General features: G+C 36.5%; 1 protein-coding gene across 1 annotated transcript in view; it reads right to left on the reverse strand.

The window, feature by feature from the left end:
* Positions 1-26,702, reverse strand: part of LOC109054737 (usherin-like) — a 196,342-nt gene that overhangs the window by 97,120 nt on the left and 72,520 nt on the right. Inside the window, 15 exon segments of the mRNA XM_042773393.1 lie at positions 317-468; positions 2,529-2,676; positions 3,732-3,894; positions 10,617-10,776; positions 14,513-14,674; positions 15,977-16,090; positions 18,188-18,229; positions 18,232-18,372; positions 20,173-20,253; positions 20,790-20,993; positions 21,366-21,642; positions 21,971-22,101; positions 22,189-22,377; positions 22,456-22,557; positions 23,008-23,134. Coding sequence (XP_042629327.1) covers positions 317-468; positions 2,529-2,676; positions 3,732-3,894; positions 10,617-10,776; positions 14,513-14,674; positions 15,977-16,090; positions 18,188-18,229; positions 18,232-18,372; positions 20,173-20,253; positions 20,790-20,993; positions 21,366-21,642; positions 21,971-22,101; positions 22,189-22,377; positions 22,456-22,557; positions 23,008-23,134 — 2,193 coding nt within the window.

Here is a 26,702-nt window from a genome sequence, read left to right on the forward strand (position 1 = left end):
CCTCACCATCTGTCCACTAAATGATCAGACACTTCGTAACCCAACACCACAGCCACCCAACCTCACGCTGTTTGCTCCAACTTTTGCTGTGTCTGCAGAACTGGCCATTTGACTAAATATTGCACACATATTGGAAAAATGCCCAAATATGGCCCATCAAAGCAGTAACCAGCCCAGAGTGGCATTTATACCAAATGTCAAGCGTGAGCAGAAGGTGCTTTATTGAACAGAGTGAATTGATCACCTTTATGATGTTGAGCTGCCATCTGACATGCAGAGGAGGCATTAACATAATGTAAATGTGGTGGACTCTCACCAGGGGCCCCAGAGCGCAGCCCTGAGCCGTGCAGGCCTGCACACGGAAGCTGTGGAGGCTCCATGGGGACAGATCACTGACCTCGAAGCCCATGAGGGACGAATTTTGCACCAGCGTGCCATCCATCCAAAGACCATAGCTGCTAATCACACCTGTGCGGAGGAAATGAATACACATTTAGCATGTGGACAATAGCATACGTGGGAATAGAGGTTGTGCTTGACATGTAAACCTCTCGTATAATCAAGAATACAATAGATGTCCCTACAGTACCAAAATAATCATTGACTACAGTCAACATTTCAAACATACATCGTCTTTAAGGACATGACCTAAACAACAACCAAAATAAGATAAAAAGAAATTCATTTATGCCTGAAAATCAATAAAAACATGCAGCATTCACTGTACTTCTGCTATAAAGGCTCAAATTGCCCCTTCATCACAAACCCTTTTTCCAAGACACATTTTTATACCCAAATACTGTTTGCTCCACTGATTTCCTCACATGCCCTGATGTAAACTGGCCATTTTGTTTAAAGCCCTCCGTTAAAAGCCAACATTAGGGAAAGAGTGCTGTAAAACATGTAAACACAACCGTATACTGCTCCTGCTCTCTTTATAGTTGCTCACGGGACACACCCCTCAAGATGGACCGGTCAGTTAAAAGGTTCAAGGAGGACAACTCATCTTGGCCGAGTGCACAGACAAATATTATGAATAATTATATTGAGCTTTAACTAACTCATATGAAATAAATACTTAATTTTTGTGCATTTTTATTTTGCATTTATTTAAAATAAAAATTTTATTTGTAACAGTTCTATAATAATACACTGAGTAGGTCTTGAGATGCAAAATACAGTACATTAAATAATAAAAGCTATGTATTTTCTGTAATCAATGCAAAAGGAGATTTCATCTATATTTTTCAGATTGTGTATTTAATTGATCTCTGTTTTTAAAAATAAGATGTCATTAAAATGTTTATTTTAAAATTTAGCATTTAACACTTACACAAGATCAAGTTTTTATTTTAAAGATTTATTTTTTAATTCAGTATTTGAAAATGTGGAAAACCTTAACCATTCCTCAAAATATACAATGTTTAAAAAAAATATTAATTTAAATAAATAATTTTATTACATACTCTGTAATGTTTAATCAGTTGTGTCCTATTTAATTGTTTCATATATATATATAGTATATATATATATATATATATATATTATATATATATATATATTATATATATATTATTATATGTTTTATAGTTTTGTAAAATAATATATATAATATACTGTTTATTACAATATGTATTATACTATTTATCAAATACTGTACAATTTATTTGGACTCAATTTGACTACGATTATAGTTTATATCCACACAAGATTAAAACGTAGAATTAGTTTTCACCACACAAATTCCAAAAAGTTTATACAATTAATCACACCATAATAGAAAAAGTTTAATCCACCTAAAAAATCAGCAGGATATTAGAAATAGATTAAGTTAATAACATTCTTTATGTCTTTTATTATAATATAATAAATAAATAAATATTCAATTATATAGATATATTAATTATATATAATATTATTATATTAACGAGAGAGAGAGAGAGAAGAGAGAGGAGAGATATATAGATAGAGAGAGAGAGAGAGAGAGAGATTTTGATGAATAAACAAAAAATAGTAAATCATTTATTTATTATTTTCTGTACCATGTAAACTAATGTTTTTCTTTATATAAAACAATATAGTTTATATAGATACTTATAAATACATACAAACTTAATATATATAAATATAATAGATGTTCATTTCATGGGAATTAACATTCACCAAAATGCAAATGTGTAGGATTGAATTCCAGAAACACTTCTCCTAATCTGCATCTGCTCTCAAATGCAGGGGCGGCAGTGGTGTCCCTCATCCAGTGCTCAGGCTGAGTGAATGAACCTGCTGCTGCGCTAAAGCTGCAGTTCACAGCATCAGTCAAAAGGGAGCACTTTTCATCCACTTAAAACGCAGCACCCTCTTTTCCTCTGTCATGCGCGCTCCCAGTCGCACCGCCACACAAAGTGCTCCTCTTTTCCTGTCCCCTTTTCTATGTACTAACCCATCATTAAACATGAAGCACCCTTAACTAAATGGCCATTTGGAATATGAATTCACCTTTGCTGGGCATTAGTTTTAACCCCACTCACCATTGGGCTTTCGAGGGGGGGTCCAGGACACATTGAGGGAATATGGGGAGAGTGACAGGATGTTGGGGGCAGGCACTTCCTCTGGTGAACTCTCTTCAGTGTGGGCGACGCTGGGGTCACTGAGGGTGCATCCACCTCCCGTGCAAGCCTGCAGGTCAAAGGACAAACTTTAAGTGGCATCATCAGTTATACATAAACATAAACATGCTTTAAAAAAGAATTTTCAAATGAAAATAGCTCCACAATAGCTCTACACATTCCTTCCTTGTAAGTGTTTGTTTTTCTTTTTTTTTGATTTTTTTTTTTTTTTTTTTTTTTATTTTTTGAATTAGAAGACTGTAGTACTCTCAGCTTTTATCAACGGAATTCTGAGATATTCCCTTAAACTATAAGCCCTAAAGATGTGGAAAAAGTCAGCAGATCCAGTCTAAATATTACATAAATACAAACAAAATTTATTTTTATATTCTCTAATAATTTCAATGAATATTACATTTACAAAGTTGACCAGTTGTTGTGCTGTAGGCTGATGTTAACACATTTTACCAAGTTCAAATCAATTGAAAATGTGAAACATTCCAAATTAAAAAAAATAAATTTTCCAAAAATAAGTACAGAAAATATAAATAAATAATTAAAAAAATAGCAGATTACATCTGGTCTGGTGTATAAATAACACAAATTATTATTTAAAAATGACTTGCATATTGTGAAAATGTAGACAAAAATTGCAGAACCACACTGAACTAGAGTATAAAATAATAATAAGAACTAAAAATGAGAAAAGAAAAATCTAAATATAATAAAAAAGGTGGTCCTCTAATATTTAATTGATTAGAAGTTTCTTAAATTGGCATACAAATAATACAAACTTTTTTCAAAATTATTTTTAGATTCTGTTAAAATGTATATAAAACAAGTTTCTTAACACAATTAATAAGTTAATAAAAAAGAAATACAAAATTAAAATGAAACTCTGACAGGCAAGCTATGTTGTAATCTGAATCAGAGTCATGAAGGTTTGTGTGCTGATGTGACACACAACGTTCATTTTGCACTATATACAGTATGACTAAAAAGGCACATTTTAATAAATTTACCAAGGACGAAATAAACTGAAAGTCACAGTGATATGATATCTGCATGCTGAGCCCTCCTTTACTCATTTAGGTGTGTGTAAGGTGAAACTGAGCGAGAACGCACTGCTATCTGAAACAGGTAGATTGATCCAGGGACGAGGTTCCGCACTGTATAATCCTCAAAAAGCTCAGAGCTGTTATAGACGACGACCGGCTCTTCTCCTAAGGCAGACTGGTACAGCATGTAGAACTCCAGCAGGCCGTTCACCTCCACTGGAGCAGCCCACCTGAAGAACACCAGAGACAAAACACTGAGTCTGATATCCTGTCACATGACCCCTGTACTTCCCCTGTGAGAGCTGCATGTACACCCAGCAGCAGCAGCAGTCGTAGGAAAAACAAGTAGACCACCCAGAACCTGGACAGAGTCTAATAAGCCTGATCATGATAACTCTGTCTGAGGATGTGCGGACAGAAATAGGAAAGCCTGGTGGGTGAGCGTTTCACTCTCTAGCTTGACTTTCTAAGGCTAAATTTAGAACAGAGGACACTGCTATCTACTGAGGAATCTGAAAGACAGGATCACACAGGACAACTGAGAGGAGAAAAGAAAAACTTCAAGAGAAAGAATTCTTCATCTCTGTGTGTGTTTTGTTGTTCATTAAACATATTTTGGTTGTTTGATTGCTTTTGACTTTCATGCAGTGTTTCAGACGCATTTTCTGATTTGGGGATTATTAAAGTACAATTTTGTAAATATTCTTCTATTAGGTAACAGGGCTGACAGATTTATTAGTCCTGTGAAATGTCATGAAACTGTTCAGTAGCTCTATAGATATTCTACAAAAATCTATTTTTTTTCAATAGCACTGGTTTACTTTATAAAATCAATGTAACAATGTTGACATTTCCATTTTGGTTTTATATAATTTATTTTACTTTATATTACTTTAAAATGGGAAAATTATGTAAAAGTTAGTAGGTTGGCAACAACCAAATTTTTAAATAACACACTGTCAACTAAAATCTAAACAAACAGAGAAAAATAAAGACAATGTACTAGCATTTTATTCCTGTATATTTCACATTAATTCATATATAAACAGAAGTTAGAAACACAAGACAAGGACAGACCTAAGGAAAAAAAAAAACAAAGACAAAATACATTTACGTTACTTGATTTGTATTGGTGTTTTTAGTAAAATGCCTATATTAGCATAGTAAAAGTGTGAATAAACTGTACAATTGTTACAATTTTTTATTTTTTAGTTTTTATTGTTTTTATTGTTTTGTTTTTTTTGTTAAGTTTTTTTGGAGCGTATATGGGGAGCACAAATAGCACCCATTTTGTAAAATGACCCTTATATCTTTGTCAGAATTGTCCCTGTTGAAGTTAATAGTGTCAAATCTGAGACAGAGCTTAAATCATTGTTGTTTTAAGAGGGAAGTAGGACAGTAACCTCCTGTGTAATGAGAGGAATCATCAAGCGTCTAAGTACAATGAGTTTGACCCGATGTTTCTCCGACCCTCTTTGTTTCCTTAATTTAGTACAAAGCTCGCAAGGGCCTCTTGGTCCACACGGAGCAAACACACCCACAGGTGACCTTATTCATTATTGTGATTAATTTAGTAAAGGCATAAATTAAATTGCATTTTAAATGGCAAACGACAACGGCCATTAAGACGTTTTATTGCATAATTGATAAGCAGTTGGTTATAGTTTGATCAATTATAATACTTGAACAAAAAAAACATTATTTTTGCCAGACTTGTGGGTATATTGCAAATTGTGGGTAAATTGTGAAAATTACACATTAACACATAGTATCTGTATATTATCAAACATTGTAATAATAAAAATCATAATACAAATTTTTTCCTGACACTACTTCGGTACATTATTGCAACACAAAGAAAACACTGAACTATAAACTGCATAATTTTGGTTAGAAAATAAACTCTCAGAACCACGTAAACATTTGCAAAAGTCGTACTGAGAGCATTTTTCTCATTTATTCAAGGTGCCGTATACTTTCAGCATGTTTCTGCTGATATTCTGTTTGTGCATATCCTGCAGTCCGGGGTCTCGCAACCTTTCTAACAGGCAAATCGCAACAAAACAAAAGAGTATTGAACACATATGATCCTTCCCCCTCTCCTATTACGATTCTGCTAACAAGGCAATACCTTTCAAAGGCACTGTATGTACAATTAGACCCTGAGAGAAAAAAAGAGGGAGGGAGAGAGATATCATCTGTAATGTCAAATTACAATGCTGCCTTTCTCTCCCCCAAACCTCTCTCCTTCTCTCGCTCGCTCTCATTCTCCTTCTATCATCATTGCAGCTTCTTGTCCTATTCAAATTGAAATATCCAATGGAAATAAAGCAATAACCATTTCCCCCTCTTGGCGGATGAAGACAATAAATAAAGTGAGTTTCCCTCTGAGGCACTGCCGTCAGGATAGAGCAGATACATAATGAAGTTATGAAAATCGGTGATGAGACAAATTGGGTCATATACATCTTTTTAATAAATGGCTTACAGAGATCACAAGCTCTCCACTGCCATTAATACAGAGGTAGCAGGAGAATAAAAAGAAAAGGCTTGTATTTTTTTTTCCTTCTTCAATGCCTGAAATGAGCATAATTGAATAAAAGCTGTTGAGATAGACTGCTACACTGCCGAAGACAAGAGAGAGAGTGAATGTTGTGGATCCAAGCGGTCAAGGTTTTGCTGGTTAGCTTGGCCCCCATCTACATGCTGTAACTAAATCATGACTAGAATAAATAAATAAATAAATAAATAAATAAATAACCCATCTTTCTCCATTGAAGACCATTTAAAAGTATTATGATATATATTATGATATTTATGTATATATATGTAGCGTGAACCAGACAAATTAAAGATTCGATCGGGAGCCTGGTTGAAACATGAGCCAAATTCCACAGAAAGGCAGGATGTTTTAAATCAACTCCTAGCACCACAGTCTGAAGCAAGATAACTAACCAACTCTTTCACAGAACAGCTTTCAACATAAACACCATTAGAACAATTATTGACAATTTCAATTCGAAGAAGAGATTGTCTAATTTGGGGCAAGTAATCGAAGAGATGGACAGTCTGACCCTCACATGTAAATCCATGAGAGTAAACAAGATCGTTGGATTGACTTCCCCCCACCTAGCGAAACCAGACTGAAATTCCTAAGGAGACCTGTTAACCCCTCTGGTCTTCACAGGGCATATCCTTTCTCCCCAGAATGGCACAGAGAATTCCTTCCAATGCATATATGCACCAAAATGAACTCAAAAAAGACTTCTAAATGGATATCAGTCCATTGCTCAACTCCATATCATACATGTAACCCCCACATTTGATTATAATGTTTCTAATCACTTATTGTGTATGTCTTTTTAAATAACTCTTGAATAGCTTAAGGGATCATATTCATGTTTAGTATGTGTGTGTTCGAATCTTCTTGCTTGAAACGTTTCTGACCATCAGTTATTTGTCAAATGTATCATATTCTTGTTATAGGAATCATGTCCAAATTATACTCTGCAAGAGCGGGAAAATTCGGACCATGTGCTTGATATAAGATAACATATGATTTATGAATGGGTGGGACAAACATCGCAACACACAGAGAAAAGACAATATCTAATTGGTCAAGACAACATTTGAGGTGTGGCCAAAAGGCCAGTTTAAATACTCAGGACACCATCAAATTTTGCTTTTAGCTTTGCTTGTAGTTTAAGCTTTTAGTCAGGCTTTTAGCTTTGAGCTTTCGTTTAGCTTTTGCTATCAGTCATGCCAGCTTTTAGCCTGCTTTTAGTCATGCTTTGTCATCACTTTAAGCGTTCTTCGAGCGCCATTCCAGCGTGCTTCGGCCTGCACGCCTGCTGCTACTTAGCCACGATGAGAAGAAACACCACCTAGTCTCGTCAAACTTTACTTCTGTCCTTTTACTTTAGTTTCTTTTCTTTTCCGTTTGAGAGTTTCGTGTTCTGAGTTAAGTTTTGTAACGCCGTGTCTCCGAGTCTGACCTCGCGTGCCCGTCTGAAACTACAACCAGCCCACAACTCTGCATCTTCAGCCAAAGCCCAACCACGGGCTTCCCAAGACGTCACTTCAATGACTACTGAACTTCCAGCCAATCAGCAACTTCGGGAAACCCCCTTTTCAGCGACAACAAAAGGGAACCCTGTTTAAACAGGCAACGCAAGTAACCTCCAGACTCACATCTGTACTGGTGTTATCTAATATAATTTTAACCTCATTGAGGAAGTAAGTGCGAGGGTTAATTAAGTGATTAAATGGTTGTTCATGTCTATGCAATTTCACGTATTGCTGTAAACTTGGGATTTCACATTTTCATTCTCTTAAACTCACTCTTTCCTAACGTTCTATCCTCCTTCAACTTGTGTGAATGTGTGAGTGCGTGTGCGTATGTGTTAGATTAGTTTATATGTCTTAGATTTATCTAATAAAGCCTTATTTATATTGAAAAGAGAAGTATCTTGTGTTTTGTGCTCACAAGTTAATGTCTTAAACTGCCGATCTTGTTACTGTGCTAATTAATAGTGTTTTCACTATACTTTGGATATTAATATCCAGTGCAGATTTTATGTTAAACGGCTCGTTCAATGAATCGCTGGCCTTTTCAGTGATCAGCCGTGAAACAGTGATTTTGTTCAAATTCCCTTTAAAATCTTAAATGATTCCCTTTGAGCTAAATTGACCTGTTTCCCTTATATATATATATATATATATATATATATATATATATATATATATATATATATATATATGATAACTGATAGGGGTTGTAACTACAGTAAAACGAGTAATATTGTGAAATATTACAATTTAAAATAATTGTTTTCTATTTTAATATAATTTATTCCTGTGATGGCTAAGCTGAGTATCACATGATCCTTCAGAAATTATTCTAATTAATTAACCTCAGTAATCAAACTAATTAATCAAACATCATTTTATTATTATCAATGTAACAGTTGTGCTGCGTAAAATTATGGTGGAAAACATGATACCTTTTTTGGGGGATTCTTTGATAAATAGAAGAAAAGCATTTGTTTGTTACTATTTTGCTAATGTTACATTAGAAATGTGTTTACTTTCACTTTTGATACATTTTTAATGCATGCTAGCTGAATAAAAGGTTTTATTTTTTTTATTTATTTTTTTAAATCTGACCCCTAAACTTTTGAACAGTAATGTATATAAATAATATTTTATATATTTATTTAAAGACATGTATTTCTAATATATTAATTTGTAAACAGCAAATAATTAATTAAATTATATAATACATTACATTTATATTATACACATATATTGTATATTTTAATATATAATAGTATATAAGAGGTTATACCAGTTCCCAATTAATTTTGAAGCCCCAGATTCTTTATAAAACCACATCTCAGGATAGTTGCTAGCGAAGGGTTTGGGACTGTGCGCATGCCAATCACAACTGTCATAACATCATTTACCATATTTACAGCTCAGCTAATTTGTCAAAACATCCTGAGCACTGTTAAGCAAAGATGGCAGATTTCAAATTGCATGCTTTTGGGGAGACAACTGAGCGAATGACATTGAGATGAATGGGAATGCTAAAGGATTCTCTCTCCAGGTACTGTATTACAGGCCTCCTCCGGTGGCCTAGTAAAGGTGGAGTGGTGTGAGTAATTTAATTGCCGCTTTCTGATGGCAGTGAACTGGTGGTGGATTTTTCCATGGTGTAGGTGACAGCTCAAATATATATTCTCCTCGTGGCCCTCTCCTTCTCGCTCTCTCCCCACCTGTGATCATTCAGTAAAGTGATGACATTTTCTTTCCGATGGGAAATGTGCCGGAGCGCTTCTGTCATCTCTCTTAGCTTAAAACAAAGCGTACATAAGTTCAGTTTCCCCAGTGCCCCTTAACTCTCTTACAGTTCTCTCTCGCTCTTCGTCCCCTAGTGTTGTTGTGTGGCATGTTGCCCTCTCCGGATAGTTCTTAAGTGATGGCGACGGGGCAGCTGAAGATGAACCTCTAAAGGCTTTTACATAGATTGCTGTAGGTCCAGGGTGCAGGCTGCTGGAAAGAATATTTTGCGGACTCTTTTTTTCCCTTCTTCTCTCTCTAAGTCAAGTGGCAGGGGTCAAACGCTGGAGAAATTTCTGCATGCTAAACAGGCTGGAAGAAGGTCGGACTGTGCGTTTTCATGCAGTCCAATGAGACGGTCTAGCGTGGGTGCAGGAGTTGAGAATTAGCCCCTAAATCAAGGCCTGCTCCATTGCTCCGTTCCCCTGGTTGCTCAACTGCAGCCAGAGGACACGCAAAGACAATAAGGACAAACAGCCAATGGCATGACTGGCGGAAGGGGCGTACTTTATGATTATATGGAAAACACTCAGTTGATTAATGCACCCATGCTGTGGATAGGGACAACTTCTCAAATTTGACATACGGGTTAGTCAGAGAAATCGCCCTAGTGTGAGATTTTTTGTGTGAGCACTTTTTTTTTTTAAACAGGGGTTATATTGAATCTACAGAGGGTTATGCTTTGACATGCAGAGCTCAGTTTTAGTATAATGGTGAGGAATAACAAGACCTGAGATGTACTTCGTCCTCTTACAGAGAGCAAATGTCCATCACCTCATTAGCGTATCTCTCTGATAAAACATTGTCATATGGAAGGTGAGAACGACCACCTTCACTCCCGTTCATGCCTCGTTAGTGTGCATGTGTGCGTTTCGTCCAAGGACAGACCATGTGAGGGTGAAAAATGTAAAAAAAAAAAAAGAGTCTAGTTTAAATGTTATGTTATAAAAAAGAAGTAATATAATGCTTTTAAGGTGGTTTTTTAAAGTTGTTAATTATTACAAAACAAACCTTTATTTAATTATTTTAAACTCATTATATTATAAGTACCTCTCCTTAAAGGACAAAAAAAAATAAAAATCACTGAAAATATATATATTTTCATACTCACTGTATGTGGATACTGCGTGCATCCAGTGCGGTCAGGGTGGGTGGCTCTACATACGTGGGGGGCAACTGACCTGTGAACAGGGTAACCTGGGAACTGTTGGTGCATCCTGCCTCAGTACAAGCACTCAACATCAACTTATGAGGAGTGAATACACCAACACCTGGACAGAGAGAAAACAACAACAAAAAACATCAGTATCACGTCACAAAATAATTAAACGCTAAATAAATAAATTATTAAAAAAAAAAAAAAAAAAAAAAGACTGAGATTGCAACATATCATATTTTATGACGCTTATTCCACAGAGAAGCATTATTCTGTTTTAAGTTTAGTAAAATAGGTTTAATGCAGTGGTAAACTTTTTTTTTTTTAATGTGTATTTATTTATTTAAAGGTTGATAAGATATTTTAGTCTTTTAGTAGAGTTTTCACAATATGACCCAATGCTACAAATTTACAAAATTGAACAAATAAATGGGAGATTTTGCTCCAAGATACTGGGGAGTTTAGATGGACATCAATAAAGCTCTGCGATATAGATGTGATGTTACCATAATATTAGAACCTTAAAGTCCTTGTAAAATGACCTGCAATTGTAAACAAGGTGTGGTTTCGTTATCTTTAGCTGACATCTGTATTCCAGCTCTCTGAATCTTGTCACTTACCTTTCTATTTGGTCACAAACCTACACTGTACTTCATGTAATTCTAATATGACCTGAAAGCTGTGATCTAATCTCTCGTATTGCAATATTTTTACATGTTTGGGCTCTTTATGTTGTTGTGATGATCAGCGAGCTCCTGGTACTCCCTTCCTCACACAGAGCAGCCCCTGCTTCCACATGGCTGGTATCATGTGTTAATCATTTGTACTGGGAAACAAGAGTCACAAACACTGCCTGAGAGCGGTGCGTTTCAAAGGCTCCTCTTGGCGGGAAGGAGGATCTCTCCTTGAAGTGCATGAAAGCAGTTTACTGTCAAGGAAGGAGGAATAAAAAAGGTGAGATATTCCAAAATCACAGCGGGGGCAGCTTGGAAGCTGAGCCAAGATATCCTGAAAGAAATTGGAATCCCCGGGTTTGCGCGTGGCAGGCTGAAGGGGAGGGGACAGCAGCCACAGCAATGCAGCGCTCCATAGCTTCTTATCACATCAGACCTCTGCCTTTACAACGACCCACAATAAATACAGGATATCCCACAGAGCAGACTGAAAATAACATGCTGCCGCACAATGTGTCTTATGAGAAATGCCCTCAAAGCCTTCAGTACATTTTCTGCTTTGGCTTGGGATTGTAATACATATGAAGTCAGGCATATCTTTAGCCATTCAGGAGAGAAGCTCGGGCTGATCAAAAGGAAGGAGATGTAAACGGAGACCACGGTGCGGTGCCTCTGAAGACTTTATGGCTCTTTACACAGACTCAATGTGATATGTGCTCAGGTATTTTTCTCTGAGTGTGGACTGAGGACATTGACTTCAGCGTGACCTTTGTTTATGTGGGTTTGTACGGGACCAGCAGAAACTAGACAAGGTTGAGTGAAAAGAGAGCTCACATTGTGACAACATCAACACCGGTTAGCTGCTGCAATAAAATGATATTCAGACACATGGACGCCCCAATGATTTCACTCAGGCAAGCTGTAATTTTCAATCTGGATGTGTAATAAGACTCTGGTCTCACTGATTTGTTGGTACCATTATCAAACCATGATTTATTTTTTACTTGAAAAACAAGCTGATTATTATTTTGAAGCCATGAAATGTTTGGCTTTGATCACTCTTTCTAATGAAGATGTATAAGAAAATCTTGGATCTATACCAGATCTTTAGAAATATGCTCTGGTTAAGCTCAGGTATTTGTGCTTTTTTACTAAAACTTGATTATTTTCACTTACATTGTGATGTCAGATTCTTTATCATATATAAACTTCTTTATAATTTTATATATTTATAATATATACACAGAATATGTTATAATAATTTTATTACATTTAAATCAGATGTTTCTGTAATTTTAACAGGATGGAATGTTTTAGCATGACAAACAAAGAAATAAAACAAAACTCCATGTTATTAAACTTAAACTAAAGTCATATTACACTGTAAAAAATATTTTTTGAAGCTGTAAATAAAACAAAAAAGTATGTTTTATAAGACAAAACTATACGTTTTTCTACTTCAAAATTTCACGTTTAATTTAAGTTACTTGCCTTTTCTTTTTAGTTGTTTGTGAAATTTACTAGCAAAATCTTTTTCAGTGTACGTATTACACTGAATTATGCACCAAACAATATGTCGCTTCCTAAAGGATGATGCCATTAAGGCATCATCACAAAATATTACTAAATACTTTTATTTTATTACAAAATATTTCAGATAAATGCTGTTCTTTTGAACTTTCTATACATCAAATAATCCTGACAAAATAAATGTATCTTGGCTTCCACTAAAATATTAAGCAGCACAACTATTTTAATAATTGTTAAGAAGTGTTACACTTTATTTTAAGGTATCCTTGTTACATGATTTCTCTATACAAGTAAGTACTGAGTAATATTAATTAACAACATTTACTTATAAGTTCTTGAGTTTACTTTCTTGAGCATCAAATCAGGATATAATAAGTAATTATATGGGGTGTTGGAGGAAATTATGTATTCACAAGTCACAAGATTTTTTTTAGATGCTTGAGAATTCCTTTCAGTCCAGTAGTGGAAGTGCCTATGTCTATGTGTGGGAGTGTGTGTGAGGGAAGGAGGGGGCTGACATTCTGAATGATTCATCTCAGTGAGAATATACCTGTCCTGAGTGTAAATTGGCCTTTTGGGGGCTCCATATCATTTAGGCATGCGTCTCACCCCGGGTCAAACGGCGACTGGAGCATTGGAGCCTTTTAATAAAACATCTCACAATATGCGTGCATTACCGCCAAGAGCAGGGACTGCAGCTACTCGCAAAAAGAGCACACAGGGAATAGAAAAAAGAAAACAAACAACAGACAATGGCAGGCTGTTGGCCCTGACTCTACTGGCAAGATGAAATACAGTAATACAAGTGACGCTCTTTAGAGCAGAGCATCTGCTCCACCTATTCACTGCAGGATCTGATTAAATCAAGAGGAACATGGACAGCCATTCCCCTATTTCAAGTCTGGCCCGTGGGTCCACCATGTGGTCTGAATGTTTTTTTTTTTTTCTTCCTTTCATAAAAATGTAACAAGATTTGATCCCTGCATTCCATTTTTTTCATTTCTGTTCTATTCTCTTTAAAAGTTTTGATAGATTTGTTCCATTTTTTTCATTTTTTTTATTTTTTTTTTATTTTTTTTATTTGTAAAATTTGTATTATATTAAGGGGATTTGCAAACTAATTTCCATAAAAAATAGATAAATAAATTACTCTATGTGAGTTACATGTAGATGAGGATTTAATATGTGAATTATTTTTGGTGCTGGTTACACATCGAACAGGATTCACTCTGTGCACCATTTTGCTGAAGATATCATAAACAAATTCCATTCATTTACATATACTGTGTACTACAATGCTACCAGTAACACCTGTTCAGTTCTAGGGGTCAAAAAAGAAGAGTGAACATTAAATTTGTAATTTTTTGTGGACTACCAGTGACATTAAAAATACCACAGATTCACTCTGTGCACCAAAACAAATTCCAAAACCCCTTCCCAGGGGTGTTTCTTTTCTGTGGTATTTAATGGCATGGCACAAATACTGTTTATATAGTTTAGCTTGTAATGAACCCAGAACATTCCTTTAATGAATGAGTACAGGTCACAAATCTAGTTAATGTATACATGACCCTGACTGCACACTTGCCATTCAAGCAATGGATACCAGATAGCAAAGGCAAGTCTTGCATTTCAAGTCTAGCTTACCTGTGATATTGAAGCTGGTCAAGTTGCCTTGGTACACAAAAGTATTGTCTTTGTAGAGGATATATTGGATGATGATGCCATTGGGTTTGAGTGGAGGGTTCCAGTGGACAGACAGAGAGTTGGGGTAAGAGATCGCAGAAGGTGAAGGAACCTCCTCCGGAGCTATTAAAAATAAGACATTAATAAAATGATCAAACAGTTAATTACACGTTAGTAGAGACAGCAAAAATAAAATAAGATATGATAAAAAATATTATTTTATTATTAATATTATTATTATTAATTATTTAAATAATAATAATAATAATAATACATATTTTCATATTTTACAAGGTTCTGCACTATTTCTAGGTTGCTAATCAAATGCAAATTTGTGACAGAGAAAGACTGCCTCAATGAGCAATTTAGGTCAAACATGTTCTGATCAAGAGTAAGATGAGAATGAAGTTGATTCTGTAGGTGGTATTAAAACAATATTAAAAATTTCCCTCATGGAGAATCAATACTGTAATTTGAGTTATTAATCAAGTCCACATCAGATCGATTTTTTCACTCCACGATGACCCTTAATGTCATACTATCCTTTAAACAAGGCTATTTAGCCCAACTTAGATTAAAACACTATCTACATTTTTCAACCTCTGTACTCACTGCTAAAAGAGAGAAATCTGATTATATCAGCCTAAAAACGAGCTCATTTTATTTTGGGACCAGCTCTATTTCTACAATCAGACCGAAAAAAATAATTGCTGCTGACAATTAATCTGTCTTTGTTCTTGCTGTTTCATGTAGGAAAAAGGCTCTCGTTCAATAGACATGACATTTTTTCCCTCTCTGACTGAGGAAGAAAGTTCTTTGTCTTGCCTGTGTGGTCAGATGTGAGGGCAATAAAGAATGAGCCTGGAAGAGTTGAAAGAAAGCGAGAGGAATGATGTTTGCCATGGTGTGCCCATGCCACAGGAGCGAGCCTCACCAGATTGAACGAGATCGGTGGAAATGGGCCACTTGACTCTCGATTTCATACTTTTCAACTCCACAATCAATTCTTTTTATCCCAAACTGTCTTTAGATTTACTTCTCTGCTTGAGTGAAATGAAGAAGCTTTCATTAATCTTTCAGATGCCGTACATTAAGACAAGGCTCTTGCATGAACAATGTAACGGCAATCAAAAAGCCCATTAATCTGCATTACAGCTATTACAGATGCATGTCATTAAAGAGGAAAGAGTTCATTCCCACACTTACCCCTGCCCCTAAAACCACTCTCTCCAAAAACAGGAATAAGGACGAGACGGGGAAATAAAAAAATAAATAAGACGGAGCAATTACAGCCTGGCATTGCACTTTGTCATCAAATTAGTTTGGAGTTTTCAAGCAAATGGCTTGGCACTATTTGAGCCCCTCTCGTCACTTTTATTATTCATCAAAGAAATGTGGGAGTCAGGACCTTTTAAATGACTTTACCCTCTTGTGGAGTGCTGAAGCTGGTGGCGAACGGGCTCTCGCTGCACCCGGCCTGAGTGCACGCCGTTAGGGTAATACTGTAGCTGCTAAAAGGAGCCAAGCCACTTAAAGTGCCTGTGAAAGAAGAGAGGAAGAGAACGTTTCAGAGAGCAAGAGGTAAATGTCATTCTTTTCCCGTCCATATTTCAAAAAGTGGGCCTCCCCAACTCTGCTTCCTTAATGCAATGGCTTTTCAAACACAGCGTAATATAACCATCACTTCTGATAATAGGTCTGGATTTAAAAAGGTCTTTATTATCAAACAGTAATATCTCCTATTAATCAGACGGATGGAAAGTGATATGGCCTTTGCTATTCAGGATATGGGACACTAATGATGTTATTTAATGGATAAAGTGGCTGATGCTATTTAAAGGGGGGTTCCTGCACGCTATGAAAGTCACTATCCAGCTGTAATGTGATCGATATGTCTCTGACTTTAATTCATCGCTCAGGACTTTTTACCAATTAGTGATTATTTTTGAAGATGTTAAAGACATGGCCTTAGTACAGCAATGTTTGTTCTGAGCTGGATGACTGCAATTCTGTTTTGATAGGGTCACAGACATCCAATCAAATGATGATTGGATTGGATTCCACTTGGAAGTCAGTCAAATTAGTCCCTCATTCTTAACAAACATACGCAAAAACTACCTAAAGTAAAAGAAAACATGAGCCACATTACATTAACATTGAGAAAAACATGTTTTCTGTCAGTCACAATTAGTTATGCGCTTTGAAATGTTAGTTACTGAGTGCATGAAACCATCTAAATTCAATTGACATTTAGAAACCAAACATTCAGACTATAAATATTGAATAAACAACAGTTCTGTAATGATTTATAAATCAGAACAGATGACCTCAGCAAGTGCTGCTTTTAATTCATTTGTAGACTTTAAAACTGGATTCGTTTTTTTAATTTGTCATCCAAAATAAAGGCAGGATCCTTTAATGGAGTGTATGAGTGAATCTTTGGCTAGCTTCCACTGTATCCATGTAGCAGACAGATCTTGGAAGAGTTGGAAGGTAAACACCCCAGCCGAGCTATAATTGGCCAGGTAGTGTAACTTTTTTTTTTTTTTTTTTTTTTTTTTGATTTATTTTAGTTCATTTAATGGTCTGACTTTCGTTACCCACTCATTTGCTTTCGGAGTTTTTATCTGCCTGTGTAATTCTGCTTTTGGTGTCACGGCTATCATAAATTAGTTCAGCTTAGGCTTGCACAGGTTGAAGCGTGCCAAGAACAAGGCAAAAAAAATGTCTTCTTGTTACGCTTTGCCCAGAGACAGAGTATAGCCACAGTGATTGGTCATCTGAGAACGTAATCGTTGTTTCAAGATCCTCATTTGTTCTTTGAAGTAATTTCAAGTAACCAAGCAGATTTTCAGTCAATAAACTTGCAATGTCACATAGGGAACACTGCCGTGACTGCAGACTGTCTGGAGCATTAATGCAATTTGCTTTTAAAGGGACAGTTCACCAAAACAACAAGAATTGTATTATTTACACACCCTACTGTTGTAACAATCTTGTATGACTTTATGCCTTCCAAAAAACACAAACAAATGATATTCAGCAGGCTGCTCTCTTCTATACAATGAAAGTGAATGGAGACCAGGGACTGTCATGCTCCAAAAAGAAGAAAAAAATTCCACAGAAGTCCATAAAACTTGTGCACATTATTTTGAGTCTTCTGAAGCCACATGATGTTACTCACTGTGAGCAAACTAATATGAAACACTTTTTTACTTATTCACTGAAAATCTTGATTTATAGTCATGGTCACCATTGACTTAAATTGTATAAAATCAGCCTGGACATTCTGTCACCCCTTATTAAAAAGAAGTGTGCATAATTGTCTTTTAAAATGGGAAGGTTTCAAAAGACAAAGGGCTGAAACAAAAAAGACGACAATTTCCATTTTTGGATGAACTATACGTTTAAGGTGTTTTAGACATTTTGCACAGGTTATAAAATAATAGCAAATTCAAAATCAACATGTTATTTCCCTTCAAATTCATGACATCATAAAGAATTAACCTGATCACTTCATGTTAAGTATGTTTTTCAAGCTATTAAAATGGCCCTGGGGTCTCTGAGACCCCAAACCAAACATGAGGGTTAAAAGGTGTCAGAGACAAAGCTCCAGGCGGACGGTGTGAACCTTACCTGTCGGGTGCTGAGAGTGGGGGAAGGTGGCACTGATGGGGGTGAGGAGGGACGGTCCCGGCTGTACGCTTTCAGTACGTACTTCTCAATTACACCTCTGACCTCCGCCGGCTCCTCCCAGCTCACCTCCACGCTGGAACCATTTACACTCCCAACTCTGGAGGGAGGCAGCACACTTTGTGGAACTGTACAGGAAATAATAGGTGAGAGAGACACGTGGAGAAGCAAAGCAGGAGAAAGAGAGAGCGAGCGAGAGAGGCAAAGTAAGGGGGAGGAGAGGAATGAGAGTGTGAGAATCCAGTTGGGAAGGAGAGAAAGTGTGTGTCAGGCCAAAGAAAAGCAGCGCACATATTCCTCACTTTTAATAGACACAGTAAATCATATCTAACCATTAGCATAAATACAATTTATTAGAGTTGTAACTTTTTCAGCACTGATTTAATATGACTGTACATGCAGCATTCATTCTGGGCTATATTTCATGCCCATCAAGCAACGGCTTGCTTTTTCTCCAGGATTCACATTTTAGGGGGCATAAATAAAACAGTCAAACATATGCAGAAATGCAACAAGCATCATTTATGATGCGTCACAGACTACAGAATCTCTTTAACTCTCGTTTATACAGTCAAAACAAGCCAGACAGCAGACGTGTGTGATATATCCATCACTGAAACGCTGGTCTGACCTATAATGCGGTGTATACACATTTAAGTAGGAAGTCTTTGCGATTCATCATCTGTACCAACAGGGCTGGTATTACAAATTACTGAGGTTTCCTTAACCAAATAACACTACCACTGAATGGCAGAAAGTAAATGTGTAACTATACAGAGAGTGGAAAATAATCCTGACAGAATGAATTTAAAAATAAATCAAAATAGACCCTATTTACTTTCTTAATGGGTATGTTACTTCAAAGAAAATAAATATCTTGTCTTCTTAATCTTTATTCAAAATGAATTAACTATGGGTGGCAAATGACAATTTACTTTGACTTTAAGGTGCATTGTAGTAAATGTCAAATATGTTATTTTAAAAAACACATTTATAATCATTTAAATGTGTCTATACATAAAATGAAGCCATATTTCATACCCCAATGTAGCAAAGTCTACAGTTTTTTGTGCTTAATTAATATGCACGATTATATTAAATATTTAACCATCATTTGACATATCTGAGCCTCTTTGTCTCAATAAGGACACCACCATCTCTCTCTCTCTCTCTCTCCCAGACAGCATCTTCATCTGTAATAAGGCAGTGTGTGTGATGCACGCTCTTACCGAGAGCTTCACGATAAGCTATCTTCAAGCACATCGCATCTCCTTGACTGCTACATATATTGTGCGATATAGAATAAAATGGGTTGGCCTGAAAACTATGACACAAACAAATATCAGTATGGAGCCTGTAGTGCTGGCTAAGTTGTAGGCCTTTGTGTCTCAGGTGAGGGAGTAAAAGTGTGTGTGCTCAGTATAAATTACTGTAAAGTACAAAGAGTAGCCAGAATACACTGTATTTTTTTGGGAACATAAACTTTACTTTATGTATTTACCTAATAACATATTACATTACTGTAAATTATAATTCAGAAGATTGGGGTCGATAAGATTTTTTTATGTTTCTGTCAGAAGTCTCTTATGTTCACCAGGGCTGAATTTACTGTATTTGATTAGACATACAGTAAAAGCAATAATATTGTGAAATATTATTTAAACATTTAAAATAACTTTTCTATTTGAATCGATTTTATAATGCAATTTATTCTTGTGATGGCAAAGCTGAATTTTCAGCAGCCATTACTCCCATCTTCAGTGTCACATGATCCTTCAGAAATCATTATAATATGCTGATTTGGATTTACTATCAATGTTGATTATGTGTATATATATTTTAAGGCAAGTGTGTACATCAGACCATTTTTCCAGTGAGATCCAAAGCCCAACTGCTGACATTTGACTGCCTGTTGGCACCTTTCCTACCTGTCTCTCCACTGCGCCCCCGCTGCCACGGCCCAGCTGTCCAACCGCCTTCTCCTGATGCCATCACTCTGTACAAATATTCTGTACACAAAGAGAAAAAATATTTAAAAAGAAATTTGCTTTCTCTATACTGTTCAGTATATATATATATATATATATATATATATATATATATATATATAACAGGCTCATGAGTTATTTCACTGAATGCTGTGAGTCTGTTCACAGTAAGTCTGTTTTGGAAACACAAACTGTTTCTTGCTCCATCTCCATTACTCTTAAGAGAGGTACCTCGGCTATATTTGTCTGTGTGTATTATTTAAATGCAGTTCTTGACAGTTTTGCAGTGTTGCTAGTGAAGGGGACAGCAGTTGCTGTTTTAGATATGACCTCTCCGCGCCCCTGGTGTCGTGTCTGCACCCATTGCTGGGCTGGACATTTACTGTTGGGTCTTTACAATAACAAACCCCAAGCAGAAAGGACAAATCAGGCCAAACAATCGCCTGACAGAGAGACAAGGCAGGCAACGCGAGGCCAAAATAGCTGCGGGTCAATGAGGCTTGGCTACTGTGCTGGTGGGGATGTGCTTGCGAAAAGGGGTCGGATGCTGCTTTTACCCGTGAAGGGCTGCAGTGTCAGGTCCTCTGCGCTCCTGTCTCTGCCCGTGTACACCAGAATGGAGTCGTTTCCCCTGCAGTTAACGCTGGTGTCAGCTGACAGGCATCCATCCAGATTGACTCTGACAGCACTGCTGGACACGGCCGCCAAGCTTACGACAGGCCCACGCGCGAATCTAACATCCCTGATACAGCCGCCAAAACCTGCAGCGCAGCACAGAACAGGATGAAAGAGAGACAAAGACAGGAGAGCCAAAGGGAGAAAGATGTTTAAGTCACATTCTGAATTGGCCGGATTTATCTGAAATGACAAAAAACTGTCAGTAAACTCCTGATAGACTGAGTACATTTTGAGAACATTTTTATCAGTTCTATTTATTTTGAAACACCATGATTCTGTAACTATAATGTCTCAAATAGTTTACTGCAGAAATAATAATGAATAATCCAAAATTAAAAACAGAGCTCATACTAAAGTCAGAAAAATATATCAGAAGGCACTTCCAACTTTTTTATTTATTTATTCATAGACGTTTTCAGGATAATAAACCTTCAAATAAACAGCAAGTGACTCACTGTGCAGAAGGCTGTGTTTGTTCAGGGCTGGGTGCTTCACTCCAGGTGGGACTCCCCCTAGATAGAGTGGCGAGCTGATGGTCAGAGGGCCACCTATGCCCTTCCTGTCCTGTTCATATACGCCATTGAGGCCAGCACTTGCTAACGGGCCTCTCTTCAGCACATTTAAAGTGTTCCAGCCCCCATCACAGTAGGACAGGCCCACCCATACGCTCAACTCTGCCGTCTGTTCACCCCAACGCAACACCCAGAAGAGAACTCCACCCTGCAGTTCCGCCTGGATGTTATGAGGACACAAACAACAGTTACAAGGATGTTTTGGGACACTACACAAATGTATTTCTGCAAGTATATAATGTTCATTAAATGAATTAATTTCAGATATCATTACTTGCAAAACCTTGCAACACTGAGGTGGTACTTGAACAGCAGAATTAAACACAACTCAAGTGCCATGACTAGTTTAAAGTCATGAAATCTAAATGTATTAAATTATTATGATTTTTTTAAATTGCAGAATTTTGGTTAATTATTAATAATTAATTGCACTAAATTAAGTGCAAGTACACTGATAGCCATAATGGTTTAGATTTAAGCAAACTTACCAAAATGAAATCTTTCCCCTCTATATCATAAGCGAACAACAGCATTGCATTTAGCTGATCAGTTTTGAAGTCAAATGATATTTCAAAATAATCTCCTCCAGCGAATATTTCAGGCTTGACCTTCAGAAACCCTGAATATAAAAATGAAAGAAATAGACTTTCAACATTAACATTACAAATAATCAGACCCTGTGAAAGAAGACTGAAGCAGGGCATACCATGTCCTAGGAAGTAAGCCCCATCTTCAGAGACAGCAGGACAGCCCTCCCAGCTTTCATAGGTCTCATGTTTTTCAAGTGCTGAGTGCCAGTCCAGAGGCTCCCATGCATCAGTAGTGCCACTGGATTTCTGCACCATCAAATCTCTTAAACACCCAGCAAACCCCTGCTGCACCAGCTTGGCTTGACCTGTATACACATAAAAAGCCCTTGCAACTCTTTGTAGATACACTGACACTGTCAGTCAGATATTTAGAGATAAACTACCAGTGTCTTCTCTAAGAATGGGGAAATTCTCTGGAATCCCTCCTATGAAGACACCCGTGTTCTGACCGATGATGGTGTTCCCACTTGTGGCTGATGCTGATCCTGTTGGAGGAAAAAAAAATATTTTGAGACTGTTCCTGGCTGGTCTAATAATCAAAGCAGGGCAAAGCGGTATTCTAAAAACTTTACTGTTATATTCTAATGGTTTCAGTTGGTGCTCCAGTGCAGACAAAGTCATATTACTCCAAAAGAGTGACTGAGATAAAGCAATCCTCCATCTAGTTGGAAAAATCCCCTGAGACCGCTTTGAGATAGGAAGCGGGAGACTCCGCTTCACACCTCCAGTCTTAATTGAAATATAAGTTCAGGAAAGGAGAGGCTTCTTTGGCCTAATTATTCTAATCACACAATGAATGGCAACAATTAACCTTGATAATTCCTTCACTTGAAATCTGTTTAAGTGGGGGGCTTTACAGGCACTGAATAACTGAACAGGACAGAAGTGAGGGTGCAGAGCTGGCCTATGCATATCATACGCATGTGCGTCATTACCGCTGTATTGATTGTCGACAATGATTGTTCCCATGGCCTGTTTCCTGGTAGCGATCAGATGGTGCCACTGGTTGTCATTATAGCGTCTACCTCCATCATTGTGAGGGCTGAGGGCCACGGCTGAGGCCTAGCATCAAACGCTGAGGGTTAGTCACTCACTCATCATGAACACAACACACACACACACTGCACAAATGATGGCTTATCAGAAGCTTTAGGAAAAGGAGATATACTTCTCCCTGTGCTGCAGTAGAGGTTGTTAAAATGCATAAACTAATGCAGAGTAAACGCTTTCAGCATTAACAGGATGCAGAACTGTAATTCAATCTTGAATGTAAAGAATGTAAAATGAGATATATATATATATATATATATATATATATATATATATATATATATATATATATATATATATATATATATATATATATATATATATATATATATATATATATATATACAGTACATATATATATATCACATACCTACGTTTCTGAACAGCAAAAGCAATTTGCCAGGAAAAAACTTTGAATGAATGGCTATGCCTTGCTTAAAAGTTAAATAAAAGTTTATAAAGTTTCGAAAAAGACAGACAGACAGACAGAATGATTGACAGAGCGGTAGACAGAACAACAGACAGATAGAAAGAACAATGGATAGAATAACAGACAGAAAACAGAACAACAAATAGAAAGACAGACAGAACAACAGAGACAGACAGAACGGCAAACTGTCAACAGACAAATAAAATAGTATGATAGATAGAACGACAGATAAAAATCTGTATTGTGCACAACCCTTGTAGATACTGTTGAATTCACAGAAATTCTTCCTTAAATTTCTGGAAGTAAAGATTTAACTCCACAGTCAGCATTAAAATGAGTTTCAAGCTCAATAAAAGTGCAATGTCACTAGAAGTAACAGGTAGACACACTTAGTAAATAAAGACTGTCACACTGACATATACCCAAAGCTAACTTTGACCATTTACGCTGCAATATCTGAGATTACAGAGGAGAAGTTGGAGATGAAGTTGAAAAACTAGCACCAGAATCCCTCTTGGCACAGAACTCAAGCTGCTGAGGAATTCTGCCCAGAGATAGGACATTCCCCAAAAGCAGTAAATTTCAGGGGCTGGCACCATCAACATAAGATGGGGTTATTGTCCTGCTAAAATATGACATCATTCAGGTTCATACACTTAACAGCCTGACTGAGTGCTCTGCAGTGAAAGCACCGAGACACAAAGTATCGCATCTCCTCTTTGTGATGAAGATTTAATGATCAAATCAATATCTATGTGGATGCTGAGGGAAGTCAGTCCTGTGATATGCTTACTGCAGAGAGCAGGAGAGAGAGAGAAGGAGAAGAAGAAACAGCTTTAGGGAGAAGTCAGGACAGAGACAACACTGCATTCCTATCCCTCCTCCCTTTGAAAGTATTCAATGGAGCTTCTTTACGATGGGAGATCAATTCTGTCACAAGTCACAACAACTAAAAGCCTTTTTGAATAAAATCATCTGCCAGCAGTTTAACAGTTAACTTTAATTATGCCAGACCAAAATGTGTTGCCTGAATTAATGTTTATTTTAGATGTTTGAAAAAAAAAAAAAAAAGTCATATCAGTCTTGTTAAGTGAGAGGCAGACCTGTTCAATGACATCATGACCTGAACATCTGATGTAATGTATCCAGTCAAGTTTCGGTCACGTGCCGTAAACATCAGCTAGGGAGTCCTAATGACTGAACCCCAAACCATCAGTCACAGCATTCATCAATTTTAAGAAAACATTGCAGCAATGCTAATATTTACACCACAAATCATCTACTTGCAGAAATTAATTGCTAATTGCACTCATGAATTATCAATTAGGTCTTGTTTCAAGGGATTTTTTTTTCTGATAAATATACAAATACTGAGATATGCTAAAAGAAATGGCTCAGACAATACTGAAACTCTGTTTTCATTTATTCACCCTAATGTCTTTTGTCCTTCGTTTCTTTCTTCCATGAAGCACAAAAAGAGATATTCTGAAGGATGTACAGGTCATTTTCTTCATTGTAAGTGCAAAGAATTTGGCCTCAAACCTGCCTTAAAAGTACCACTAAAGTCAATACAACCTATATAAACTGTACAATCCTATATATAAAAGTCATATAACAGTTTGTTCACATATAAAATTAAAATAATTACCACAGTTCATTTTGTGATTTCAAAATATCCAAAATTCTTATTCTGTTTGGTTTCATTAAAAAAAAAAAAAAAAAAAAAAAAACATTGAAGGGGAAAAAAGTATTAATACCAATTTTCAACATTTGTTTCTTCTTCTTCTTCCTATTATTATTATTGTTTTATTTTTAGCATTTTATTACTTTTTATTTTTAATGTTAAAATTTCCTTTGGCCCCCTTGGAAATTTGCTGATAACCCTCAGTTGGCCCCAGAACCACTGCTTTAAAATGATCAAAGTCACAACTTCAAAGAATATAAACAATTAAGAAACAGAAATGATTCAGTCAATAATTTTGAAGATACTGAAAATTCTCCCTTTAACTATAAAAACTAATGGTCAATGGAAAACAGTGAGCAAGGCACAAAAAAATTTACGTACTAACACTCCAAAGAGTTCATTAAAGATCTGTTCCACAACAGTTCTATGGAAGCTGCTATAGGTTTTTGTGATGTAGTGTGAGCCATTAACATAGTGAGCAGCATACTCTTGCTTAATAGCCCTTGAGTTTGTTTAAGATGAAATGGGCGCTGTCCATGCTACTAATGCAACTAATCATGCCCATGGGCTTTTGAGAGACCTTCTCTCCTCACTGTGCCTGGAAACCACTCATCACTCGCTTATATCTGAGAGACACGGATAAGGAGACATTGGGCAAAAACAGCATAATTTGTGACAGCCTTTACAGGAACTAAATACGCTTTCATGAGACAGTGTTTCATAAAATGCTCATTAATTTCATCATTAGAAAGAGTGTGTGGGGAAGCATAACAGTTCCCTGTGTCATGCTCAATTAGCATCCCATGGTGCTAATCCCATTAGAATTGTTGAATTCGTTAATGGGGGAACTAATGGGCATGCTATCAGGGGACATTAATTGGGCATGACACCACTTTTAGTTATAATTATCAAACTACCCTGACAAAATGTGTTTACGAATGCAAAACCAGCAATATTCAGCAATGGCACTTATTGGTGGGGAGAGTTTCTCAGTGGTCTCCTGGACACTAATGTGAAATCATCTTTCATGATTGCTTTCATCATCAGAGCAATAGACTCAACCCTGCATGCTAGTGCTGCAGTGTGCATAATTAGCATGCTATTGCTATTCCCACTCAATGTCTGCAGGTAATAAGTTAATTGGTCTCAAACACTCTTTTAGCTGAAGATTTTTGCACAGAAGAACTTGATAGTTCATCCATCCAAATGCACAAATTTCTGTCTAAAGCAGGTATTAAAGTAGATATAAAAACTCTGGCTGATATTGGTACTCACAGGCTACTTATAGCAGTATAACAGTATAAAAGTATAACAGTTTCCACAAAAAGCAACTTATTGGTATCAATGCCTTTAAAAAATATCAATATTAAAATTACATTAAAATGTGGGTTTCTGCACCATTTTACAATATTTTCAGTAATTTTATTTAATGATTGTGCACAAACACCATTGACATATTTAGCTGA

This window comes from Cyprinus carpio, chromosome A17, assembly GCF_018340385.1.
Source record: "Cyprinus carpio isolate SPL01 chromosome A17, ASM1834038v1, whole genome shotgun sequence".
Taxonomy (NCBI): Eukaryota; Metazoa; Chordata; class Actinopteri; order Cypriniformes; family Cyprinidae; genus Cyprinus; species Cyprinus carpio.